Source organism: Ixodes scapularis, unplaced genomic scaffold, assembly GCF_016920785.2.
Source record: "Ixodes scapularis isolate PalLabHiFi unplaced genomic scaffold, ASM1692078v2 PGA_scaffold13__105_contigs__length_92229423, whole genome shotgun sequence".
In the NCBI taxonomy this organism is placed as follows: Eukaryota; Metazoa; Arthropoda; class Arachnida; order Ixodida; family Ixodidae; genus Ixodes; species Ixodes scapularis.
In genome coordinates, this window is record NW_024609839.1 from 62,147,256 (window position 1) to 62,165,686 (window position 18,431).

At 49.3% G+C, this 18,431-nt stretch overlaps 1 protein-coding gene across 4 annotated transcripts in view; it reads right to left on the reverse strand.

The window, feature by feature from the left end:
* LOC8035590 (microtubule-associated protein futsch) overlaps positions 1-18,431 on the reverse strand; it is a 70,386-nt gene that overhangs the window by 10,066 nt on the left and 41,889 nt on the right. For 2 of the 4 annotated variants that reach the window (XM_029987119.3, XM_040223808.3), the window contains 4 exons: positions 3,033-3,289; positions 1,473-1,557; positions 1,194-1,298; positions 239-294 (listed from right to left, as the gene is read on the reverse strand). In XM_029987119.3, the coding sequence (XP_029842979.3) occupies positions 239-294; positions 1,194-1,298; positions 1,473-1,557; positions 3,033-3,289 (503 nt within the window). Of the gene's footprint in view, positions 1-238; positions 295-1,193; positions 1,299-1,472; positions 1,558-3,032; positions 3,290-12,580; positions 16,664-18,431 lie in introns of those variants that run through there. The other 2 variants (XM_029987121.4, XM_040223809.2) reach the window with 2 other exon arrangements.

Sequence of the window (18,431 nt, forward strand, 5' to 3'; positions counted from 1 at the left end):
AAAAAAAAAAAAGAAACTGCAAAAAAAAAAGCGGTAAGATTTTAATTTTTTTTTTTTTTTGAAAGAGGTTGAACTTGACAAGAGCAAGAGACAATATGCAGCCAATATGTATAGCTGCACTCCGTTGGTAAGTAATTTGAGACTGAGGCTTCTGTTTCGTGGACTTGAAAAAGAGATCACAGAAAACGTTGATTCAAGCTGAATGCCTCTGCCGCTCCACTGAACTTAAACGTCTTACCTTCTTGGTGTGGCACTCCAGATAGCAGGCCAGCTCATTCTTGTGGGCTTCTTCCACTGAAAAAAAGAAAGAATAAAGTATAGGTCTGTCAGACTTTTGGTCAACTTTTGGAAAAACAAATGTCACACCAGTAACAAGTTTCAGGAAGAGGCGAGCAAAAGTCTTGCACCCAAAAGTAGGACTTCCAACCTGCACAGTGTAGTTCATGAAAGCTGGCACTTATCCAAGTCTCATTTGTACTGGCATAACCTAAACACAAAGTATTGTCCAAGACTTCTCACTGCAGTAGTACACAGAAGTAGAGAAAACACAGTGGAGGCAGCGACGGCCCTACACCATCAAGCGCCCTGGACAAACTCCGACCATGGCGCCCAAGGAATATTGGAAAACTAAAGGGCACCCCCTTTAGTGCCCTTTAATATTCCAATGGAAAAATAGGGCCCATTTTCGCTCGTTCTTGGTAACTAGCGTCATTCAGCTCCAAGTATTCGGGAGCTCCGTCGACTACCATTTTCCCATTGAAAATTTCAGGAAACCACTTACGACTTGAACAAGATAATTGTTAGTTCTGAAACTTTGGTATCTGGTTCAGACCACCTCTACATTTGTGCAGAGAATGAGCGTTCGGCAATGCATAACTTATTTTTACAACAAAAGAAAAAACCCTGTAATGTTTTTTTGGAAGACACTTTGTGAATGCCCATTAAATCTGCACTGTATAGTCTGTTGTAACCTAAGAATAGCAGGATAGGTTCCTCCCACAAAGCTTTCACTAACTTTAGCAGAGCGAAAGCTGGAGAGGAGGCAAGTGACATACTATAGTGACACGCAAGATACGAGAAACATAAATTGAATAGACAATAAAATTTCTGCCACATTTAGGCACCTATATATTTTTTTTACCGATCCACCCAAGTAATGCTCAGTTTACGGTTAGCTGCGAATGGGGTCTCACATTCTTTGAGCTTAGCAGTGTGGCTGGTTGCCAGCTCCCCTTTCATCGCCTCTATCCTCTCCTCCTGGTGGCACTTCATCTCCTCAATGTCCACCTTGTATTGTTCTGTGGAAGAAAAAAAAGGAGGTCAAAAACGGAGACGAGTCTTTGGGGTTCAGCATGAAAGGGGTTGTCTGAATTCAGTGTGAGGGAGTCGGGCGCAAGGGGGTATGGTGCAAACAAGTTCAGCACACTAATATGCCAAGGAACACCTGAACAAAAGAGAAAGGAAACACTCACCAATAGCTGCACGGGCCTGCTCAATCTCCAGCCGGGACTTCCGGAGCTCCTCCGAGAGTTTTGGAATGGTGAAGGAGTCGTGCTGCTGCGTATGAAACATTAAAAAGATATTCGGCTACACTGAAGCGGCACTGGAAAGCACTCGCAGCGGTCACACTGTGTGCAGGTCCATGGACATGACCCAGGGTTCTCCCCGCAGTGGGTGGCAGTGATTTTGTTACCCACCAGTCTCACTGACTGTCCACCCGTACTCTGTCCAATCCACCTCTATGTTTTTCCCCCACTAAAGAAAGTGATGCCGATTTTGAAAATGCATGACGCCCAAGATTGTTGCACTTTGCAGGCCTGTGTGGCACCATGCAACAAAACTGCATACCGTATTTGCTCGAGTAATAGCTGCACCTCTTGTGAACAAGGACCTTGTGCCTACTTTCCTGAACGCACATACAACCAGTCATTGCACTACGCATAAAAAGCGCTGCGAGTAACGAGGTCGAGAACACTGTTCTTCAAAAAAGGTGATCTGAGCAGATAGCATTTCTGCGTGAAGACACTATCTCTGTCCCGTAAATAGCTGCCATTTTTCTGCCGATTACGGTGATCCGCTATCCCCATGCTTCATTAGAAAGCAGACCCACGGGCTTTGTTCATAAGAAGTGTGGCTATTACTCAAGCAAATACGGTAATTCCTGCAACAAAACCACCGGTGTGTGGCAGAGAAATTGTACAGAACAACAAAAGTTTCAGTAATTGCCTCTTCTCCTCCCCTCGGCACCCTGGAAATTGCCAAACGTCCAGATCTGAAGAATTTCTGGGGAGAACCCTGATGTAACCATAGCACATTAAATCACGATTTCAGCACCGATTGGCTGCAAGAGGAAGGAGCAGGGGGGCTGGATGCATTTGAGTGGTTTTTACTCGATTCAGTGCACTACGGTCGCAGTCATGCAAATGCAGTCATGTCTGCTCCACATATCCCCACGGGAGAAAACTAAAGAGACACTTTCCCCCTCTTGAAGCAAGTAAGGTGACATCTAGGTTGGGGTAATGTCAACACAAATGATTTTGTGAGCATCAAATAGTGGCAAATTTCCATTTTGCCACCCCAAAACGACGCTCCTCGATTTCGAACTGCAAGGTAAATGTTAATCCAGCCTAGAAAAATTAAGGCGATATGTGTTTCAATGGGACACACCATTGGAACAATTCATTCTCAGCGGTCTCCATTTATGTACAAGATTATACTCAGTACACGAAGGGTATGTACTTGGGCAAGTTGGTGATCCATTGTATAGAATAAACAGGCTAAAAACACTACTGACGAGTTAAAGGAAAATGAGCGCTCTGTGGTGGGTCATCCCTTATTCTACTATCCTATACTACTCAGTACAAAGTATTAGGACAAGCAAGCTCAGGTTTCAACATGCCCTGGTCACATCACGCAAAATACATTAAAATTTTCATCTCAAGTGTTTCACGGTTCCCCGGATGACTATGCCGAGCACCATTAAAAAAACACTCAATTTTGCTTCATGGTCCCTCCAGCAACGTTGTGCTCACCTGCACTTCGGACAGATGTTGGATGACGATGCCAAACGACGTGAACCCGGTGGAGGCATGGCGTAGCTGCAGCTTGAGCAGGTTGAGCTCCTTGGTGCGCGACTCGCACAACGCTCCCAGCCGCTGGATCTCTTTGGTGAACTCGGCTTGGCTCGGCACATGGCCGGCTGGCCCGGAGCCGACCTTGGACCGGTATCCTGACACTGGCGACGAAGCACCTCGGGCTGCCGAGCCGGGGGCACCCTTCTTGGCTTCTCCTGGGAACGCGGAAAACGGGCACTTTGTGGCCGGCCCAACGTCGGCAGACGGCACAGATCACTCGCACGAGGGCCGCTGCGTGGTTAAGCCTAGAGGCATTTAATAAGATGCGCTTTGGCGCAACTACACTTCAGCCATGTTGGTGCCAATAATCATTGTTGCCAGGTGTCTGAATCTTCACCGGAAATCGCAGGAAACACTTTTCCGTCCCCCAGAAAAATAAAATCTTGAAACAAGCTGTGACAGAGCGAGCGCTACCACCCTAGCTTCCCGACATTGCGCCCAAAGCTCAGGAACTTAGATTTTAGAATTTTAGGAGACTACTGCAGCAACTTCACTGCAAAGGAAGGTGCTTGTGAGGTTGTAGTAATGCTGCTGCATAAATTTTGTTTACCCATACGGTAAAAACAGTCGTGCAGGAATTTCTTTTTAAATGGGCTTTACAATGAAAAGGTTTCACTGGACCCTCCATAAGTTATCACAGCTGGCCTCTACTTAAATTGCTCTAGGATGGCAGAGAATGACTGCCACAGCTTGTTAGGAGATGTTATATTTTTTTTTTCCCCTGGAGTTTCTGGTTGAACAAGTTATTCCATCTAGATTCTACGTCAAAACTGCAGTTGAAGCGACCTTGGAGAAGCAACTACTTAGGATCAGACAAAATGTGTCGGTTGGAGACATTGCTTCAACCCTAAACATAAACCATGTTACCAAGAACACTTCCCCACGGAAGCTCAACCAGCGGCCATATTTATGCCGAATGTCGGCATAGCACCCAAGAAAGCCCTATTCATTCAATAGTGGGTTGCATTTCTTTACGTTATAACAAATTATTATACTGTGTGTAGATGCGGGTCTGAACGTTTATTCGCAGGCAGTCACAATATTCTCAGAATAAAGCACCAAATGGAAGGAAGGTAGAAACTCAAGAATCCATTGAAACAAAATAAAAAAAAAACATAAGGTCATCCAGAACGAAAGGCGGTGCCGCCGGAAAAAAACCTTGGTCCCTCACAATCAACATCCCGCTGTTTTCTCCTCCAGACACCCGTCTGCAATCATGGCTAAATTGTGGGTGGGGCGTAACTGCCTCTAGGACGGAAAAAAAAAAGTGGTTTCCTCTTCGCAGGTGATGCAAAAGGAAAAGAGCTGCGGAGTTCAAGGTTACAGATCTAGCCCAAATGAAAAGGCGAGCAAATGAGGAAAGATGCTCATGATTGAGGAAATTGAAAGGCCAGGAGTACACGAGCACCAATCGGTGCAAATACAATGACACTAATGGCAATGACAGTATTTATAGCACCACTAACGTAACTAACTGAATCCACAAATGAACTAATATATATATATATATATATATATATATATATATATATATATATATATATATATATATATATATATATATATATACATTGATTAATAAAATTGTATATATATATGGCTGATTAATAAAATGAAGGAATTAATTTTAACATCATATCCGAGCCAACCAATGAACTGATCAGTGAATTGAGCCAATAAACCTACAAGTGGACTGGTTACATCATAGGAAAATGGTTCAGCATGGTGAACACAATGAGCATGTGGGTTGAAGTGACCAAATTAACGAATGAAGGGGAGTGTGACATTTAAACCTTCTCAGGACAGACCGCACAGACCTTGAATTCCTCATCTCGTCAGCTCACTTCTTGTGTTTATTTGGTGAAGTGATATATGTGGCAGGACATTTCGCTAAAGCTTGAAAACGTGGCATGCGTAGTCGTGTTTACAAACTGGCACTGAGGTGTCGAAGTGCTGGGATGGTGGTGTGCCGTTTTCTTCAGCGCTTTACCCCACTACAACAACTGCCGCAGCAAATAGGGTGTATTTTGCAATCACGATTCGGGCAAAAGAAAATTGAGAAAAGAATGTCTCACAAAACTGAAAATAGGAAAACGAAAATCGAGAGCCTCTTGCGTGTCTTAGTGAACAATTCAGTGGAAGCGACTTTATGTATCCTGTTGGTTCCAATGTGTTATGCGAGGGCTGGACTTTGACTAGTTCCAAGTTGATTCCTTTTTTAATAGTGTAAACCATTCAACAAACATTTCCTCAAAATAACTAGCAGGAAAAAGCGGTGGCTGGCTTTTGGAATCGTTTCAATTAAATCCCTGCTTATTCATGCGGTCGACACAAAACGTAGGATATTCCTTGCGATTGAATTCTGTTAGGTCTACAGCGTGGGCAAAATGGATTAAGGCACTTTAAACTGACCGCATAAATCGGTATCTTAACTGATCTCGCTGGGATTTACTACAGGGGTGCCTGCCTCCACAGATCCGAAAACACTAATCTAAGAGGCAGTGAATAGCCCTGACCCATGCTATGCAGGCTGTAATGTGAAGCTCCAGGCTTGTTCTTGAACGTTCCAAAGTTAATTGTTTTCTTTTTAATATAAAAAGCAATTTCTAGGCGTTGTTAGTCATTTGAAAGATTACTCACAAAAAACGTCTTACGCATTTCTTTAATAAATAAACCGTTTTTAATTGGCATAGATGTGAACTAACATGGCCACTCTGTGCTATTACATAGCGCGTCGTCCTCTCGCATCCTACCCGCTCCGTCACAGGAGAGAGCCCGCGAGGTGGCGCCACCAAAACATCTCGCGCGTGTCACGTGACAACCAGGAACACACGTAGTCGCGCAAACTTAGGTCACGTGACCACGTCCCGGAGGCGTGACGTCATTGCATCGCTCGACGTCACCGAGTGAAATCACGATCGTCACGATGACGTCATCGAGGCTACATCCCCATTCGCGGACACGAAAATGCTAAGAGGTGGTGCTATCTGTCCAACCTGCGCCTCGCGCTGGACCTCGGAAGGTGACGTCGAGAAATGCTCCTCCGCGGCCTTGTGGCCCGGGGATGCAAGACTGACCTTGAGGGCGAGGGAAGTGTTTGCGCGACCGCGAGCAGGGAAACGCATCTCGCACGACTGGCAACAGCAACGGCCGAAAACGTGCACATTGGGTGGACGCAATGTGCTTGCGACACGGCCGGGCGCGGTAATAAAGTTTTGCTACGCGCGCGCGCACGTACACTCAAGTGCGCAAGAAGGGACGGACGGTCGACCATTTCAGTCACGCACTACGAACTCCGTTTCACACGAAGTCCGAAAGCAGCCGACGTTAGGCGATCCGACGGAGCGTCGAAAGTGCATCGTCACGGCGCTTGTCAGCTTGCGAACGGTCTCCTCTACTTCCCCGTGACGTCGTCGCGTCCTTCGACGCGTTGATTGGACGCGATCCCCTGCCGAACGCTGACGCCGCACGGGTCCATATCACAAGAGCGAATGACATTTTAGCGAACGGCGACATTTGAGCGAATGGTCGTTTTAGCGAATAACGGGGGCGCGCGTTAACCCATCCGTCGCGCTGCGCTTTACGCCGCTTCGCGGCGACAGTCTGCGGCAACTCATTACAAAAATATGAACTCACTTGGCCCACCCGAAAACGCCGCTTCGCGGCGTCCGACTCTTCGCTAAAGTGTCATTCGATGAAACGTGGGCGTTCGCTAAAACGTCATTCGATCAAGTGAGTGCCTCCCGTCTGAAACCACGTGGGCGTGACGCGACAGCCAGCAGAAAGCGCGATAGGATCTACGCATGCGCACTCGGTTCTACCTCATTCACACTTGTTTGTTCTTCTAACCGTGTCGTTCAAGCTTACGGTTTCTGTGAAACTTCTGAACGGTCAGAGAACTTCGTGTTTCGCGTACAGTCCGTTCTCCCACGTTCGTTTTTAGCCAGGTTCGTGACAGCGTTACAAAACAAAGCACTGAGTGATCGTTCTTTCGTCCAAAACTTCCAAATGGATAAAAAAAAAAAAATTAGGAAAAAAAAAAATAAAAACGTTCGAAGCCAAAGACTGCGATGCAGAACAGGCGAACGAGAAATGGTTGCAGAGACCGCAGAGACTAACGACCGATCGCCTGACAACTTTGTTTCCAGTAGCAAGCCGGCCCCGAAAAGAAGCCAATGCACCGCAAAAATACGGCAAAACAAACACACACACAAAAAAAAGCATATTCGGCGAAACGATATTTACCGATAACACCCATTCATATCACCAAACCTGTGAACAAACAAACATACAGGGATCGGAAGAGAACGCACAAATACCAGTATCACAATCTAAACAGGTAATAGTAGTTGTATTTCTTTTATACTACTACTGAGGACAATAATGCAGCGCCATGGGTCTCGGAGTCTTGCAACCGCCGCCCAAACGACCCGCGGGTTCGTCGACTTTCCCCAAGGACTTTTTCCTCTGCAGTATCTCAAGGTTGACGACGCTACGTGTACAGTGTCCTTTTTTTTTTTTTTTTGCATTTTTTCCCCCCTTCTAACTCGAGGACGTTTTTCGAAAACGATAACAACAAAACGAGAGAGAGAGAGAGAAAAAGTGTTCCGTATCTATTCTGGTCCCTTTCAGCGCGAGGCAGGCGCGCTTATAAATACCCACCCGACCGAGAGGGAGGCACTTTCATAAACCCCGGTAATTGGCCGGTCCCGTGGCCGAACGAAGCCAAACCACTGACGTACGCTCGCACGCAAGCAGGCACAAACCACCTGACCTCCGTGAGAGATCAACGGCCATTCAGACGAAAGCGCCGCAGAAAACCGGGGACAAGGAAGACGAGACAGTTCTACTTACAACTGAAAAGTTTCATCGAAAACGAGCAATTATTTATGGGCACCGCCGCATTATCGGTAATGTGCACCGACGCTGCACTTACGCAGCCTTGCTCTCCTGCCAGCCTTCTATCGTACGCTTCGAATAGCTCTCTCCGTATTGTTTCGCAGTGACGAGATCGTCTTAGGAGTCCGCGACACAACCCAGAAGATCCGCTCAAAAGGAAATAAAGTTTAATTTATTTTTGCTTTGGAAAATTCATTTCAAGCAGACGCCTGTTTTCTGAACATAAAAAGAACATGGCGTCTTCTTATTTCGGCCAAAGAACGAATAACAAAAAAGTGGGAGAGGAAAGGCGGTTACTCACCGCAGCCTCGTACTGCCTAAATGGTACTACGCTGACCGTAACTCCAGAGGTAAAATATCTTAGGATAATCATGGCAGAACGGTTATCTTGGCAGTCCGATATTAACAAAATAACCGCTGAAGCGACTGGTATGTTGTATATATATATATATATATTTCTTTTTTCTTTTTTTTTTTACGCAATTTTAGAAATCACCCTCCCAAAGTTAAAGGGACATTGTATTTGACAAATACAAGGCCCATTCTTGAGTATGCTTGTGTACTCTGGGATCCCCGGATACGGAATCTTGGTGACGACCTTGAAAGGGTTCAGAACAGAGCAGCGAGATTCGTGACCGAAAATTATGATTATACTGTAAGGTCGAGTCTCCTAAAAGACTGTCTTGGTTGGCAGCCGCTAAAATGCCGAAGATTCGCTTTACGTTTAAAACTCTTTCCTACCATTTATAATAACAAAACGGGAATCAACAGGGGATCGTTTCTTCAGCTACCTCACTTCATATCACGAATGGTAGATCATCAGAATAAGATTCGCGAATATTCGTGCCGCACTAATATTCCTTAAACACTCTTTCCTCTTACCATTCATCAATGGAACTGTCTACCCGAGTCGCTTGTCATGGTATCATACAACAATGTTGTTTTTTTCATATTTATTGAAGAGTGCTTGTACCTTATCTCCTGATATGTCAAATGTGTTAATAATTGTATAAAGCTTACTATTCTTCTTGTTCTTGCCACTAGCAAACATTGTCACAAACCTAGAGTTCGTTTACTGTTTTTCTTTCGCTGTATATCCCCCCCCCCCTTTTTTTTCTGTAATGCCTTTGGGCGCTGAAGGGTAGATTGAATAAATAAGCAAAGTACTCGTATACATGTGGTAAGGCGCGAGTCACCTTGGCGAAAATATCACAATATTCAGTAATGACAACACGAACCCTCAACTGCAAGCTTAAAACCACATCCATTAAAAAAAAAAAAAAAGCGAACAGACATGCAACGTTTTGTTTGCCGAGGCTGCTGTCTAGAAGGAACAATATCGTCAGCGTGGTCGGATTCAGACTGGTTCGCCTCTCTTAAATTAAGACCCGCTAATGACAAGTCTCTTTCTGCTGGCGCACTTGATGCTGGGATGGCATGCTCGATCTGTGCTACAATGAGTGAAGTACGGGAGCTCGTCCTGGCGCAAGTTTCCGTATCACTCACCTATTCAGTTTACACTCTGCGGTTGCACACGTTTATGGTTCGGTTCGACAAACTCGTAGATCCGGACCCACGGATATCCGCATCCGACCCGCCAAATCCGATTCATTTTTATCCGCATTCACCAGTTGACTGCGGATATATGCAGGGCTCTACCGAACTTCCACCTTACTCTTAACCTGTGACCGACTATAATTTCTGATTAGATTCCAATTTTATGGAGAACGGCAAAGAATCCCATATCGCCGCTCAGCGCAAGCATTCATCTACCATCTTTCACAACCGGAAGTTGTAATCCGCGCGACTGGCTCACACCCACACTGGCGCCATCTATCGGGAGCCCTGGGACACATATGCCAACCGCGTTTATGTTTGAGAATTATTTTTACGCGTCACCATTTCACCGTAGGTCCGAAGTAATTCTGACAATGTTAAAAAAGCGACCATTTCTCATAGACAGTGCGTAGATTTGATCTCGTAAACACAACAAAAACTCTAGTAATAAGCAGATCGGAGTTGTTCCAAGAATACCTCACAGATGGCGCCAGCCTTTTCATCTCGTCGTGAGCGGTCACAGCGATCTCGGCCACACTCAAAAGCGAATGTGTGAACCAGCCTAGAAGGCTCACGCAGAGGGCAACCATTAAACGCACCGAGCTGTAAAAACACAACGAGAACTGCGTTCACCAAAACTTTAGACTCGCTGAGACCGACGTGACCTCTATCAACTGCTCGGCACACTAGTCCACGGTTTTCGCTGGACCATACACAAGCCGCCATGCGGGCATATTACCTTTAAGTGGCTATAAGTATGTCCAAGAGCGCCACCGTGCGTCACACAGCAGAATTATCATTAACCAACCCCGCTATAATAACCCCCCCCCCCCCCCCAAAAAAAAAAAAAAAAAAAAAAAAGTTTACGCATGATACAATTAAAGAGCGACCCAAGAGCCCCACGACTGAACAGCGCGACCTTTCATTTAAGACCCCATGGGACAAAGTCCACGAACGGTAACCTCCTCCCCCATTTCTTTTTCGACGTTTGTTTAGAATACGTCGAAAGGGTCAACAACCCCACTCGGAGAGCGAGAGAACGATCTCGAGAGCCGAAACGTCCTTTCTTTTGTCTCCCTCGCCTCCCTCCTTCGCCTAACCGACGACTCAAGCGTGAAAAAGCCGAACAAACATCGCCGCAGAATCCACAGTCACGAAGCCCGAGTGGCGAGAACTGGCCGCTGGGATTTTATTGGACCGCTTCTTTTGTTACGAGCTCTCCTGCGGTCTGCCGACAAGCCTTCTCTTCACGGTTGGCCAACGGCTTGCCAACTCGGCTCGGCCCTCTAGACTTCGGTGTGCGCCGAAGCTCGTTGCATGTCTTTATACACATGCGATGGCCAACGGCCGAACGCGACCGGGCAGCCATCCAGGCACTATATCGAGTTCAATATGAGCTGAAACGGAGCAAATTTGTTGGCGTACCTGCCAGTTTTTGAGACAGCTGTGGTCCAAACTAGGAATGGAATGACGAGTTAAAGTCCCATACTTCGCACTCAAATAAATTGAGATAATGTTGATCCTGATAGTACAAGTTTTAGCAAGATGATGGCCAAAACCAAGCAAGCAAAGGAGTACGGTCAAGTAAATATGATATCAGAATGTCACCAAGGGCTATACCGCTAGTTTCGTCTGGGTAACAGGGGCCCTTGCAGACCTTTCCAGCGCTCATCACACGGTGGAAAAAAATGCCAAGTCATTGGGCTGTAGACGCGCGCGTGGCGTCTGATGAACCTCAGAAAAGAGCCACAGCGCATGTTCAGAACGCGTTTCACGGCCCAGTAGACAAAGATGTCGGCGCGCAAAGGGCGAGTATCGGAATGGTCAGTAGCCAAGTCGAAAAATTCAATAGAGAGCCAAGACAAGCCAACACGCAGAGCGCTGGTGACAAGGCGGACACACGCAGCTACATAGAGACAAGTTTCGGGCTCAACAACTGAGGAACGACAACATCACGACGTGACAAGGGTCACACACACACACAAAAGAGTATACGCGTTGTTTGAGGCCTCAAAAGGTTTCCAACCACGTCAAACCGGAAGGACCTCCGATGATCCGAGACAAGCCAGTTCCGCTCGTAACCCGACCAAAACAAACGGACAAATAATAATAATAAAGTGGGCTCACTGCAGTTCAAACACCCACGCTGTCTGACGACGTATCGAACTCCCGAAGCCAAACGAAAACCGCCGTTAACAAGCCGAGAACAAAGCGAAGGCATCTAGACAAAGACAGCCTGACGTGCTAAAAGAACAATGTCCCGGGTACACTACAACACAAAAAAGACCGCAAACTATTCCTCCCCGAGCTACTTTTTTTTTTTTTTTTTTCTTAGAATGAAGTCTACGGAACTCGCCCTTTTGCGATGGCCGAGCACGCGCGAATGAAAAGAACGTTGGAGCGGAGCCGATACAAAGGCCGCCCAATGTCTTGTTGTTAGGGTCCCAGCTCTTTTCGAGATGCAGCGATCCCGGAAACCGGAGCACAGAGATAAGCCGTCACCGTTCACAAAGCAATCGCCTAAAAAAAAAACAAAACACACACACACACACACACACACACACACACACACGAAAAAAAAAAACAAAAAAACTTAGCTTTGAAAAGCTGGTAAGATCGAAAAAGTCGACGTGACTTACAAGTCAATGTCCGACGGAACCGAAATTCTCTGCACTATGAATATAAAAAGAACTCACGATGAATACCGTGCCGTTTAGCTTCGGCGCCATGGTACCAGACACTTACAGTTGGAGAGATCCGCAACTCAGACTACGCGTAATTTATAATTCTTCCCCCCCCCCCCCCCCCCCTGGCATTCACGTAACCAGACGGAGGTGCAAAAGCACCTCCGTCTGATGTTCTGTTTGCCAAAGTACATAACCCGACAGATTACACGCAGAACTGCCGTCATCAAATACAGAGGCAGTCTCACAGTCGGAGCCGGACCCATCAAGAACATGTAATGCCATAAAGAAACGAGTTCAACTTACGGCAACACACGCAGATGTCAAGGTTCTCGTCGCTCACTTCGGTCGTCTCGGTGGAATCCACAACGGGCACTTGCACGGAGCACACGGAAAACACCGCCGTGGATATTTCGTCGTTCGTCACACGCATCTCGACGTCTTCGACGATCGCTAGCGTTTGATACTCGACACCATCGTCTTTCAGCCTCGCGGCTGTTGCAGTGGACTCTGTTTCGCACCTGGGAGCTGGGGACTCCGGCTGGGCTTCCGGCATCGGCTCAGAGTCATCGAGGACGAAGGTCCCAGAACGCTTCAGCTGTCCTGGACCTTCTGGCGCGGCAGACGCGCTGATTTCCACGGATTCCTGAGCCAGGGGTACCATCGGTGCTTGCACAACCGGCTTCACAACCGCCTTCATTTTGGCACTCGAAGGCTTCACGGGACACGTCTCGGCTTCTGCGCCATTGGTACCAGGCTGCTTCTGCTGGGCATGGCTTCTGGTACTCGGTTGCGGTATCAGGGCAGTTCTTTTGCCGAGTCGGGACCGCTTGGCCGGTACTGGAGTATGTGCCGGAGCGCACGGTTCTTTCTTTACGAACTTGGCGCTGGGTCTAGGGAGTCTTGAGGCGGTCGGAATCCTCGAAACCATGCGGCCACGTCTACTAGTGGGTACGGGCGGTTCGACGGAACCTCCCCCGGAACTCATCGAATTGAAGAAATTGATTTTATCTTTCAGGCTCACTTCTCCCTCCAGCTCTGGTGTGCGGTGACCGTCAACTTCTGTAGCTGGCTCGTCCACTTGCTGTGGCTCAGGGCGTCGCAGAGGGCCATTTTCTGGGCAATCTATTGTACGCGACATACTCTTGTCAGACTCGACTTCGATGACGGGGCAAATGTCCTCAACGCCGTTGACACGAATCTCTGGCGGCACCGTCAGCAACTGAGATGCCGTCAGATCAACCGACGCATTCGATTCGCAACAGTCCAGAACTTCTACCATTGCGTTCGGGACGACGTAGCGGTCAGTCGGCGACGTGTCCGCAAGGTGGCCCACGATGATGACTTCCCGTTCTTCCTCGGCTCCTGCGGAGTCCTCGTCCAGATCAACGAGATCCAAGTCCGAGTCGCTGCAAATTCCCTGAATTCCGTTCACATGTAGTCGCTGTTCATCTTGGACGTCACTACCAGTGGCATCGCAAAGGGGACTGCGAACGGGCGCTTCGTCGGGAGTGGACAAGGGAGACTCGACAGACTCCCGTGGACAGTCCGGCTTGAGGTAGATAAAGCTTGCCCTCTCGTCGGCCGGAAACTCATCATCGGAAACATCCGACACGGGCGGCGACATCGTGTCGCGACTCGTCCTTCGATGTCGCTTTGCGTCGGACGGCTCAGCGGCGACAAACTCGAATTCATCTTGGGCCGGACACTCCTCGCAGTTTGAGTTGGTGGACACCGAACCACAGCGACTCTGTCGACCATCACCCGAAGGGTCCACGGCAGCAGAAAACACATAATCGCAGTCGTCCTCCGACTTATAATCCTGGTTCCTGGGTTTCGCGTCCATTGCTAACTCTGCAGAGTCCGTAAGTTTCCGGGCACTGGTGCAGCCCAACATTGTCATAGGATTGTTAGCATATCCGTTCTGAAGACGCTGGTCTTGAGCATCGGGTAACGGCAGCTCGCCGTCAGGGTGACAGCTTGGAATGCTCTCGGGTTGCGGACCGCTTTCATCGCTCACTTCTTCCTCTTCGTAACCTTCGTTCACCTCAACCACGAAAATCGCGTTGGATGCAGGTTCGTCGTACTCGCAGTCATTTAGATTCACGGCGACAATGTCAGCACTGTCCGGGCATAGTTGAAGGTCTCGAGAGCAGCCCGAATCCACGCACCCGTTGCCGTTCTCGACGGCTTCGTGCGCACTCTGAAGAGCGTCTTCCTTCCAGTCCATCGGAGCGCAGCCGCTAGAATCCTCGAGCACGACTGCCTCCCGACCGCCGAGCGCAGCGACCGCTCCGTGCTCACTGCCAGCGAGGCAGTTACCGTTGAGCAGCAACTTTTTCAAGCCACGCTTATCCTCCTCTCGCTCTCGGCCTCCGTCCTCTTCGTCCGCAGGGCGCAGAAAATGAGGAACCACCGCGCCAGAAAAGAGCACTTTCTCATTTTCCGCGGCCTCGTTGTTCGCAGGCGACTCCCGAGGCGTCGGCGTCTCTTTGGCGCCTTCTCTAGGCGTCGACTCCAACTTGACCCTCGGCACCTTAAAGCCGCCTCCTCCAGAATCTGGCCTGGGGTCGCAGTAGATGACGCCCCAGACGTTGCCGTCGCTAACCTGCGATCCTTCCACGCCGTCACCGCCGCCCCCAACGGGAGGAGCGTCCAGGGACCGTGGCAGAGTGTGGGCCCTCATCAGGACAATCTCCTGGCGACGCTGGACCTCAGGGGATTCGCTCAACTCGACGGGCACCGAAGACCACTGGGACAGTTCTTCCTTAATGACGTCGTTCGCCGCCGATGACGTCGCCGTACCACCGGCGTCGGACATCCGTCGCCTAGACGGAAGGACGACACCATCTAGCGATGCCTTCCTCTTGTCCTTGCCGAACCTGAACATGCGCAGAAACATGCTCTTGTCTCCGTGTTCCTTGCCGTCCTTCGCCTCTTTGACGTCCTTGGTGTCCTTGCCACCGAGGCGGAAGGACCAGCTCCGTTTGAACGGTTCCTCCTTGCCGGCGACAGAAGACGGCTTCCGCAGAGACCCCTGACGCTCGAAGACACCCAAGGGCTCTTCACGACTCGAGCCCGAACTCCCGTCCAGGCCACGGTTCCACTTGACCCGCATCTTCTTCCTCCACGACGAGGACATGGTAACGTGTCACCGACGCCGCGCAGCTCTAAGCAGATAAAGTGGGCGTCACACCGACAACGACACTCGCCTCAAAAGACGAAGTTCCCACGCCAAGAAGCAGCAGCAGGGAAGAGGACTTCCTTCGCAACGCCGTCGAAGTCTTCCGCGAGACGCCCTCCATATTCAGAAAGGCACGAGCCTCCACCTCTTTCTTCTTTTTCCTTTTCACGCGAAAACGGGCGCGGCAGACAGCGCGTGCAGCAGGAAAAAAAGAAACGATTATCTACTTCCTCCGGATGAATATCTTGCCCACCCAAGTGAAACGGACCACTTTGCAAGCTTCTTCGAAGATCGCTCTCTCGGCGACGAAGATAGTTCCCAGTAAGATTCCATTCACCGAGAGCATCAACGGCTAGACCCCGACGATGATAACCGTAGTAACGAGACCACTAAAATCACCACAGTCAATATCGGTTTGGCCTTTGATCGCTGACGCTTATCCACATGAGACGAGGCTGATGACGATGACCTTAACAACTCCAGGCAATTAAAGCCACGTATGGCATTGGAGATCACACTTTCTTGAGCTTCGGGCGAAAATAACTGAACACACAACAGCTGCCTCTAGCCCCCAAGGCACGGCACGTTCACCGCAAGTCGGCACCACTCCTTCGAACAGCTGGCAGCAAACATCCATCGGCGCGCGTAGGCCGAGAGGAGACGTTGTAGGCGACAGCTGCAGATCGCCGCGGCAGCAACAGCGGCACAGTCGAGAAACGCCGGCTACTCGTCCAGTTCCGCCGGCAGCACCGACCACGTCGCTCACGGGTCTCGAAGAACAATGCCCGTCGTCGGCGTGCACCACGTACTCGTCCGAACCCGGATCAACAAGTACTCTCTCGCACTTCCTGGCATGCACTCGCTCCTCCAGCGAGCAGCGCCTCGCACCAATCAGCACACCCACGATCTCACCGAGCTATCAGCCACATTACAAACGGCAACCAGAACCATCGTCGTCGCACACGCGGGAACACAAGATGAAACGCGCTGCAGAAGAGGACATGTGAAGAAGACATGCACCAGAGCCGATGCCCCCAGCAAGCACAACCACCACCAACAACTGTCTGGTAGCTCCCTCTCCTCTCAAGAACAAACTGGCAGAGGAAAGTGGTCTAGGAGTGGGGGGGCGCGAGAACGATAAAAAGAAAAAGCCTCAAACACACAAGAGTTCCCCCACTCGGCCTAACAAACCGAACAGAGCGCGGCAAGCCAAAGAGCCACTTCTTCGCCCACCGTCTCTCCCCCTCCCCCCAGCCCCTCCCTTCCAGACTCGTACCACGATAGTCTCTTCCCCCGGCCCTCGCTCAATCAAACGCGGCTTCCACCAGTCAACCCCCCTCCTCCTCGTACACCTTCCCACCCCTTCGAATCAAGCGCAGCTTCTTTTTCCCAATGCTTCTCGTCCCTCCCTCTCCCAACAGCGTCACTGCCCACGTTCCCTTTCACTCCTCCTCCCCTTTTAAAGCCAAGAGAAGGAGAGAAGGCGCACCCTCCTCTCTCGCAGAGGGGGGCGCCGTTTCCTTCTCACCCGTCCCAAAACAGGATTTCGTGCAAGCGAGAACCGCAAGGACACGGCAGACGAAGCCCTCGGACGAAATACTCCGTTTAAAAGCACAGGCCTCGTACCTCCCAACTACAACCAAACAAACAAATACAACAACAACCACCGGGAAACGATTCGCTTCCGCCGTTCTGTGTGTGTCCGGTTAAAAGGTTACCGTACGCCGGTTAAAGTCAAACGGCGTCCCGAAACAGCTGGTGTCACTTTAAGCCGAGTTTTACATTATGCAAACAGCGCCGCAGCCCCGGACGAAAAAAACCGACTGATGCCGCCGCTTGCTTGCTTGTGCAGCAGATCATGTTTACCCTCTTTCCTCTATTATTGTTATCATTACGGTGCAGTTGGCTCCTCTTTTTTCTTTTCTTTTTCGATTGTCCGTTTCGAAGTGTGGGAGGGAGGGTGGAGGAAGACGGAACCCATCGTGAACCCGAATGAAAGGAGTCGCGCGCGAGGCACATCAAATCGAGAACGGAGCGGTGGCAAAGCCGAAATAACTCGCTGTCGGCGCCGGCGAGAACAGGAAGACGCGATCAGGCTGGGCCAATTCCGAACCACACTTTTGTTTTAGAATAGGGCGCCCCCAAGTTTAGGGGTTCCCCAAACAACTTTGGGGCGTCGCACTGCGCATGCGCACCCAGTTTCGCGCATGCGCGGTGAAACGACCCAAGCAGTTCGGGGAGTAAAGTCGCTGGACACTGGGAAAGTAGCGGCATTGCTTCCCTCTGCCTGCTATGCCGGACATGTAGAAACGGATACTAAGGTACAGACGACCAAACTTGGAATCTTCGAAAGGGTCGTCCTGAACCAGCCGCACCGAGATCGCTCGGAGCATCGTCGTATTGAAAGCGTTCCTCGTCAATCTATAGCGTCCTTGGCCGCTGTGCGCGCAATCAATCATGCTCATATCTCCACAGACCGAGAGGAAAATTATTTTTCACACCGACGCCATAGCACCGACGCCGCGTGTGGAAGAAATGCTCTGCTACAAGTACGATCATATACAAACCTTATAGGAACATATAAAACAATACAAGACTATGCAAGGAGTTATAAGTTATTATATGATCTTATTAGATCGTATGCGTTTATTGGCCCAACAAGTTTCTTATACATATAAGATTTTTTCCAAAAGGCTATTCTAAAACTCTACTGCCTCTCGCGGCGTGCCATGCGGGGCCCACAGACCATTCCAATAATTTCATTCTGAGCGCTGCAGTTATTTTCAAAGCGCTACAGTTACGTTCTGAGCACGCGCACTAGGTCTCGTCTACGGAATACCAGACATCGCGCAAGCGTCCACAGCCCTATCGGTGACTCGGCATTTTTTTGCCGAGTGATAAACGTTGGAAAGGTGTAGAGATGAAGCCAGATTCCCGCACGGTTTTCACGAAAATAAGAAAACAATGAACAGA